Below are 8,923 nucleotides of genomic sequence, written 5' to 3' on the forward strand. Positions count from 1 at the left end.
ACTTCTGGCTTTTTTCTTTTTGCTTATGTGGTGCTGAGGAATGGAACCCAGGGCCTCAGGCATGCAAGGCAAGCGCTCTACCACTGAGCCACCTTCCTAGCCCCCTTTTTAAAAAACGTTTTTTATACTGTGATAATCTCATCTATAAAGCTGTATCCACCTAAAATCTACCTATCTATAGTTATCATGAGAATTGAATGAGATAGTAGTAACTTTCCTAGAACACTGCTTAATACATAATTAAGTACAACAATTAGTGCTAGCCAGGAGGGGTAGGAGTGGTAATGGTATTATGGAAAATATGGGGGAAAAATCAGACTTAAAGGGTGGTGTTTCACACCTATAATCCTAGCTACTTAAGAAGCTGAGATCTGAGGATCATGGTTCAAAGCCAGCCTGGGCAGGAAAGTCCATGAGAATCTTATCGCCAATAAACTGCCCATAAACAGAAGTGGCACTGTGGTTCAAGTGGTAGAACGCTTGTCTTGTGCTGAAGAGGTGAGGGACAGGACCCAGGCCCAGAGTTCAAGGCCCACTACTGGGGGTAAAATAATCACCCTTCTAATTCCACTACCCAAGATAGATTGTTCACTTTAATATTTTTTATTTTTTGGTTCTGGGGTTTGAACTTGGCCTGAGCACTGTCTGAGAGCTTCTTCTTTTTTTAACTGTATTTTTTTTTTGTCTTTTCTTTTTTGGTACTGGGGATCGAACCCAGGACGTTGCACTTGCTAGGCAAGCGCTTTGCCACTGAGCTACATCCCAGCCCTGAGAGCTTCTTTTTGTTCAAGGGTAGAGCTCTACCCCTTGAGCCACAGTGCCACTTCAGGTTTTTCTGAGTAGTTTATTGGAGATAAAAAGAAATATAGGTTGCATGGTTTCCCTCATTTGTAATAACTAGAATGTGTCTATTCTTATCAGGGGATCACAATAGCCCAATTCTAAGTGCGTAGGACCATATATAATGAAGCATATCAACATGAACTCCAAGAGGGGAATAGGTTCTTACTATGTCCTCTATGCAATTATTTGTATTTTTTCTTTCTGTTTTAGTTTTCTGTATCCTTTCTCTTGTATATAGGCTTATCTGATTCATGGAAGGGAAAGGGAATCACAGAAACAGGAGGACAAGGGATGAACTAATGCAACAATGATACTCACTAGATACTAAGTTGAAAATGAACTTTATAGTCTGGGGGGAGGGGGGAGTGGTAAGTGGGAGAAAATAAGGGAGAGGGTAACATTGTTTAAAAAGTGAACTCATTACCTTACTTATGTAACTGTAACACCTCTGTTCATCACCTTTACAATAAATTATTTAAAAAGAGTTCCACGGACTTACTACGTGGATTTCCTTTGAGTTGTGATCTTCAGATCTCAGCCTCCTGAATAGCTAGAATTACAGGCATGAGCCACCAGACCCGGCTCATCTTTTGGTTTATGACCCCCCAGAGATTTATGTTTTTTGTTTTGTTGGTGTTTTGTTTTGTTTTGTTTTTATTTTTTTGGTTATGGAGCTTGAACTCAGGGCCTGAATGCTATACCTGAGCTCTTCAGCTCAAGGCTAGTGCTCTACTACTGAGCCTCAGCACAACTTCTGGTTTAAGGTAGTTGATTGGAGGTAAGAGTCACAGACTTTCCTGCTCAGGTTGGCTTTGAACTGCAATCCTCAGATCTCAACTTCCTGAGTAGCTAGGATTATAGACCTCCCAGATGTTTATATTTATGTTTAAATATTGTAGAAAATGTAAAATGTATAAAGAGTTCTCTTTTTGTTTTGTTATTGATTTTGTTTTGGCCAGGTCCTGGGGTGTAATCAGGGCCTAGGCTCTGCTTGAGCTTTTGCTCAAGGCAACCACTCCACCAACTGAGCCATAGCTCCACTTCAAGCTTTTTGATTCTGTAGTTTATTGGAGAGACTATTGGGGACTGTTAAGTTTTTTGCTGGTACCAGGGATTGAACTCCAGCCCCCTGTGCTTTTGCTGTGCTGTTTTGCTCCATAGCTGGCATTCTGCTATTTTAGCCACAACTCCAGCTGGTTAATTGGAGATGTAGTCTGATAAACTTTTCTGCCCAGGCTGGCTTCAAACATGGATGTTCCAGGTCTCAGCCTCTTAAGTAGCTATTATTTACAGGCATGAGCCACTGAGGTTAGGTCATAATTTTATTTATTGGTGGTGTTCAGACCCTTGCACATGGTATACTATCTGGGCAAGCACTGTAGAGCTTGAATCACACCTCCAATTACATCATAATTTTAGATAATGAGATCTTTTGTTCAAATTCAGTGTTTGAACTCTACCATTTGAACCAGAGCTCTACCTCTTCCTTTTTTGGTAATTAATTGGAGATAAGAATCTCACATGCTTTGAACTTTGATCCAGAGATCTCAGCTTCTTGAATAGCTACGATTACAAACATGAGCCATCCAAGCCCCATGTGAAATGCAAGAGAATGGAACTAAAATTCAGAAGTTAGCTTGTCTGTCTAGAAATTTTGTTCTAGGTCTTATTTTTCCCCTATTTCCTGGAGATCATTTTGAGAAATATTATTTTATGATTAGAGTTATGGCTCTTTAAAATTTTTGCTAGTATGAGATCCTAATTTGATTTAAAATTATTTAGACATAGTAAAATTTTGTCTATTCTCAATATTGACAATTTCTTTTTTGGGGGGAGTCATGGGGCTTGAACTCTTGGCTTGGGTGCTGTCACTCAGCTCTTCCAGCTCAAGGTTAGTGCTCTACCACTTGAGCCACAGCACCACTTAGGCTTTTTCTGCTTTTGTGGTGCTGAGGAATCGAACCCAGGGCCTCATGCATGCAAAGCAAGCACTCTACCACTCTAGCCACTTCCAACTTTTTCTGTTTATGTGGTACTAAGGAATCGAACTCAGGGCTTCATGCATTTGAGGTTTGCACTCCACCCTTGAGCCACATTCCCAGTCAGTAAAGTTTTCGCCTCTTTCCTCAAGGCTAGCACTCTACCACTTGAGCCACAGTGCCACTTCCAGTTTTCTGGTGGTTAATTGGAGATAAGAGTCTTAATGAACTTTCCTGCCCGTGCTGGCTTTGAACCGTGATCCTCAGATCTCAGTTTCCTTTGTAGCTAGGATTACAGGCATGAGCCACCGCCACCCCAGCTTTATGTCCAATAAATTACTAAAAGAAAAACCTGAAGAAGAGCTGTGGCTCAAGTGGTAAAGCCCTAGCCGTGAGTGAAAAGAAGCTTAGGGACAGCACTCAGGTACTGAGTTCAAGCCTCTGCCACAAAAGAGGTGTTTATTGAGATAACCATAGATTTACATGTAGTTATAAGAAATAATACAGAGCAAGAACAGTTTAGTATTGTTTGCCCAAACTTCCCATTGTAAAGTTTTCCTATTTTATCATTTCATGGTAAAACTGGTATAATGCAACCAGCATATTTACATTGGTAATAATTAATAGTACAAAATGGCCCTGTCCCTGAATAGATATATCCTGTTCCATGTGGTAGCCACACCCACCTCTTCTCCTACCACTGTGATTTTCTTTTATATTTGTCTTATTTTAGTGTCCTTGAGTAGTAGCTCTTAAAATGTGTTGGAAATGTTCCTCTACTGTTCTCTGGAAAAGATTATAGAGAGTTAGCATTGGTTCTTCACAGAACTCTCTTTTTTTTTTGGTGGTTGTGGGGCTTGAACTCGGCCTGGGTGCTGTCCCTCAGCTCTTCAGCTCAAGGTGAGCGCTCTACCACTTGAGCCACAGCGCCACTTCCGGTTTTCTGGTGGTTTTATTGGAGATAGGAGTCTCAAGGTCTCTCCTGCCTGGGCTGGCTTTGAACCGCGATCCTCAGATCTCAGCCTCCTGAGTAGCTAGGATTACAGGCGTGAGCCACTGGCGCCTGGCCACAGAGCTCTCTACTAAAGCTGTCACTTACTCTTCCAGGTATAGCAACCCCTCCATGAGCTGGCTTTTTGTTTCATTGATTTTTTTTCTGTTTTCCTGTTTCAGTTTTATTTATTTGAGTTCTATGGTTATTTTTTTCTTTTGCTTGCTTACTTTGTTATTTTTCTAGTGATCAAGGCAAGTACTTAGATTCTCCCTCTCCTCCTCCCTCCTTCCCTCCCTCCCTCTCCCCCCCTCTGTTTCTGTCTCTCTCTGTTTCTATCTCTGTCTCTAACTCTCTCTCTGTCTCTCTCTTTGTGCCCATCCTGGGGCTTGAACTCAGAGTCTGGGAACTGTCCCCGAGATTTTTTGCTCAAAACTGGTACTCTACCATTTGAGCCATAGTTCCACTTTCGGCTTTTTATTTTTTGTTGTTAATTGAAGATTAGTGTGTCATAGACTTTCCTGCCCAGGCTGGCTTTAGACCATGATTCTTAGATCTTCCCCTCCTGAGTACCTAGGATTATAGGTATGAGCCACTAGCATCTGGCTGACTTTTTTTCTTTTTGTTTGAGACAGAGTCCTCCTGTATAGCCCCAAACTTGCCATCTTCCTGCTTCAGGCTCCCAAGTGCTGGGATTACTGGACCATGCGCCACCACTTGGCAAGAACTTAGTGACTTGAGTGAATAATTCACATCATGTATAAGGACCATAAGATAAAATATTTTTCTGCATTCGATGACTAAGGAAGGTTTATCCTTAGGTACCTTAAACAAATAGGTTTTCTTTTCTTGCCAGGAACCTCATTTTCTGTTTTAATTGTTTTCTGATTTTATTTTTTTCCCTATTTATTTTGTTTTTGCATGGTGCTGGGGATAGATCCCAAGGCCTACCTCCTTAATACGTGTTAGGCAAGTGTTTTGTAGCCAAGTTATATGCCTACCTTACTTCTGCTGATTTTACCAGAGGTTGCTCTTTGTTTGGGAGAGGTGTAGGGTAACAGTGATCTTGATAAAGCATATATAGTGAGTAGTTTTCTTTTTTCCAGTCCTGAGGCTTGAACTCAAGACTTGGGCACTGTACCACTTGAGCCACAGTGCGACTTGTGGCTTTTTCTGTTTTTGTGGCACTGAGGAGTTGAACCTAGGGCTTCATGCATGCCAAGCAAGCAGTCTACCACTAAGCCACATTCCCAGCCTACTGAGTAGTTTCTGAAGCCATGCAAGAGTGAGACAAGAATAGATCTTTTAATAACTGTTGCCTTTTTTTAGAGTAAGTTTTTCTGTTGTTTAGTAAGAATTTTTGACCATTCTGCTCTATTGCTTTGCTATAGACCTCGTTCCCCCTACTCCCTGCCACACCTACAGGATTTATTGGGAAAATGGTGCTGCTGTGTGATATTACTGTGGTAATTTCTTTAAAAATCCAGCCCCTAGGGGCTGGGAAGGTGGCTCAGTGGTAGAGCACTTGCCTTGCATGCCTGAGACCCTGGGTTCGATTCCTCAGCACCACATAAGCAAAAAGAAAAAAGCCGGAAGTGGCGCTGTGGCTCAAGTGGTAGAGTGCTAGCCTTGAGCTGAAGAGCTGAGGGACAGCGCCCAGGCTCAGAGTTCAGGCCCCATGACCGGACCCAAAAAAAAAAATCCAGCCCCTACTCCCCTTTTTGTGTTAAGGATTGAACATAGGGCTTGCATTTGCTAGGCAAGTACTCTGCCATTGAGCTACATTGCTAATGATTTTTATTTAGATTCCAAGTTTTTCTATGTACCAGACCCAAGTATGGGTATTGAAACTTTTCATTATATGGTAAATTATAGCCCTACTCTGTAATTAGCCTAACTTCCTATGAAGTTTATAACTGGTGATTCATTACTTATTGTATTCCTACTTTCACAATATATGAATTATGTAACAGTCTCAGGTGATGTATCAGATGTGTGTTGTTAACATATGGTCACTTCCTGAAATTATGGTCCAATTATTTGTATACTTCAGAGTAAAGTCAGCCAACCTTTTTCATGCCATGTCACGTGTATAGAGTTTGTAAGCTGCTTCTGGTATAGGCACTCCCTCAGAAGAACTCATAAAGCATGAGGGGCCCATCCACAACATACTTGTAGAGAAGCTATGGTTTTTAGACTTTCTTTACAATATAGTTCTCAAAAAAATATTTTCTTATGCTGTCTTTGTTTATTTTAGTGTGGAAATTGGTGAAAGTGTACGTGGAGAAGATGTCTACATTGTTCAGAGTGGTTGTGGTGAAATTAATGACAATCTAATGGAGCTTTTGATCATGATTAATGCCTGCAAGATTGCTTCAGCCAGCCGAGTTACTGCAGTCATCCCATGCTTTCCATATGCTCGGCAGGATAAGAAGGATAAGGTAGGAGCAGAATCTTTTTTCCTTTGTTTGGTGCTGATGATTGAACCCAGAGCTTTTTATGTTAGGCAACTGCTTTACCACTGAACTGTACCTTGAGTCCAGATTATTTTATGATTTTTTTGTGTAGTCCTGCGTATTGAACTAAAGGCCTGGGCGCTGTCCCTGAACACTTGTGCACAAAGCTAGCATTCTACCACTTGAGCCACCGCACCACTTCCAGCTTTTTGGTGGTTAATTGGGAGATAAGAGTCTTGTGGATTTCTTGCCCAACTGACTTTAAACCATAATCCTCAGTTATAAACCTCCTGAGTAGCTAGGATTGCAGGCATGAGCCACTGATGCTCAGCATATTCTTAAGCAGTGAAAGGAGGAGTATTATATAGTAATATATTCTTTTTTTTTCCTTTTTCTTTTTTTTTTATTTTTTTGGTCCGGTCGTGGGGCCTGAACTCTGGGCCTGGGCACTGTCCCTCAGCTCTTCAGCTCAAGGCTAGCGCTCTACCACTTGAGCCACAGACCACTTCCGGCTTTTTTCTTTATGCTTATGTGGTGCTGAGGAATCGAACCCAGGGCCTCAGGCATGCAAGGAAAGCGCTCTACCACTGAGCCACCTTCCCAGCCCTAGTAATATATTCTTTAACTATCATATTTAGGGGGAAGTTATTTGCTTTTTTGTGTCAATTGTGGGACTTGAACTCTGGGCCTGAGCGTTGTCCCTGAGTTCTTCAGCTCAATGCAAACACTCTATAACTGAGCCACAGCACCACTTCTGGTTTTCAAGTGGTTTATTGGAGATAAGACTCTCACGGACTTTCTTGCCTGGGCTGGCTTTGAACCGCCATCCTCAGATCTCAACCTCCTGAGTAGCTAGAATTATAGGCTTGAGCCACGGGCACCAGGCTATTTGTTTATTTTTATTACCATCCATTAGCTGTACACAGGAAAGGTCTATAATTTCCATATGTGTACAATGTATTCTGATCAACCTCACTTCTCATCAATCCTCTATCCAACTTCTATTGGCTATGGATTTATTTATTTATTTATTTATTTATTCATTCATTCATTCATTCATTCATTCATTCATTCGGTCGTGGGGCCTGAACTCTGGGCCTGGACACTGTCCCTCAGCTCTTCAGTCAAGGCTAGTGTTCTACTACTTTAGCCACAGCTCTACTTCCAGCTTTTTCTGCTTATGTGGTGCTGAGGAATCGAACCCAGGGCTTTATGCATGCAAACAAGCACTTTACCACTGAGCCACCTTCCCAGCTCTCTATTGGATATTTTTAAAACCATATATCCTTTGGTATTGCCCTATTTTCAAAACAATAGGCATATGGTTAGTTTAAATAAAGCAACATGTTTGTATTTTATTCAACAAATTCATGACTTTTATTTAGCCATTTCTGTTGGAATTACTAAGACTAAGCACCATTACTATGGAGTTGAATATTTTTTTTTGTCAAGACCAGGACTCAAACTTGTTACCTAATTTCACAAATTGGCTGACTCTCTACCACTGACCCATGCCTACAACCCCATAAGGTTTTTTTTTTGTTGTTGGTCATGGGCCTGAACTTTGGGCCTGGGCATTGTCCCTCAGCTCTTCAGTTCAAGGCTAGCGCTCTACCACTTGAGCCACAGCGCTACTTGTGGCTTTTTCTGCTTATGTGGTACTGAGGAATTGAACCCAGGGCCTCATGCATGCAAGGCAAGCATTCTACCAGTGAGCCACCTTCCCAGCCCCCTTATAAGGATTTTTTCAGTCATTCATGAGGCTTAAATTCTAGGTCTAAGCACTGTCTTTGTGCTCTTCTGCTTAAGGGGAATGCTCTACCATTTGAGCCACAGCACCACCTCCGGCTTTCTGATGGTTAATTAGAGATAAGAGTCTCAGGGACTTTCCTGCCCGGACTGGCTTAGAACTGAGATCCTCAGATCTCAACCTCCTGAGTAGCTAGGATTACAGATGTCACTAGAGCTTGGCTTTTTATTTTCTGAGACCAGAACTCTGTAATCTAAGGTTTACTTTCATTCATTAACTGGTGCTCTACCACCTGAGCCACCCCTCCAACCCCATATATTTTTTAGAAGTATTTTTTGGGGGGGTCCGGTTGTGGGGCCTGGGTACTGTCCTACAGCTCTTCAGCTCAAGGCTAGCGGTCTACCACTTGAGCCACAGCGCCACTTCCGGCTTTTTTTTCTGCTTATGTGGTGCTGAGGAATCGAACTCAGGGCCTCATGCATGCAAGGCAAGCGCTCTACCACTGAGCCACCTCCCCAGCCCCCCCATATATTTTTTAAACTGTAGGAAATTCCCAGCCAGCTACCTTTATATACATATTCCCAGTTACTCTGGTAGCTGAGACCAGAGGATTCTTTGAGCCCAGGAATTCAAGGACAGCCTGGCCAACAGTGAGAACAGATCTCAAGGAATAAAATACTATATAGTAGATCTCTCAAAAGCATTACCAGCCAGTTGCCAGTGACTCATACCTGTAATCCGACCTATTCAGTCTGAGTTCTGAGGATTATGGTTCAGAGCCAGCCAGGCAGCAAAGTCCATGAGAATCTTAGCTCCAGTTAACCACCAGAAAACTGGAAGTGTAGAGTGCTAGCTTGAACTGAAGAGCTCAGAGGTAGCACCCAGGTCCAGAGTTCAAGCCCCA

At 42.2% G+C, this 8,923-nt stretch overlaps 1 protein-coding gene across 1 annotated transcript in view; it reads left to right on the forward strand.

Annotated features, from left to right (window-relative positions):
- Positions 1–8,923, forward strand: part of Prps1 (phosphoribosyl pyrophosphate synthetase 1) — a 23,824-nt gene that overhangs the window by 3,545 nt on the left and 11,356 nt on the right. The window contains exon 2 of the mRNA XM_013025895.1: positions 6,071–6,254. Within this exon, the coding sequence (XP_012881349.1) occupies positions 6,071–6,254 (184 nt within the window). The remainder of the gene's footprint in view (positions 1–6,070; positions 6,255–8,923) is intronic.

The sequence above is a fragment of the Dipodomys ordii genome, unplaced genomic scaffold (assembly GCF_000151885.1).
Source record: "Dipodomys ordii isolate 6190 unplaced genomic scaffold, Dord_2.0 Scaffold88, whole genome shotgun sequence".
NCBI classification, from domain to species: domain Eukaryota; kingdom Metazoa; phylum Chordata; class Mammalia; order Rodentia; family Heteromyidae; genus Dipodomys; species Dipodomys ordii.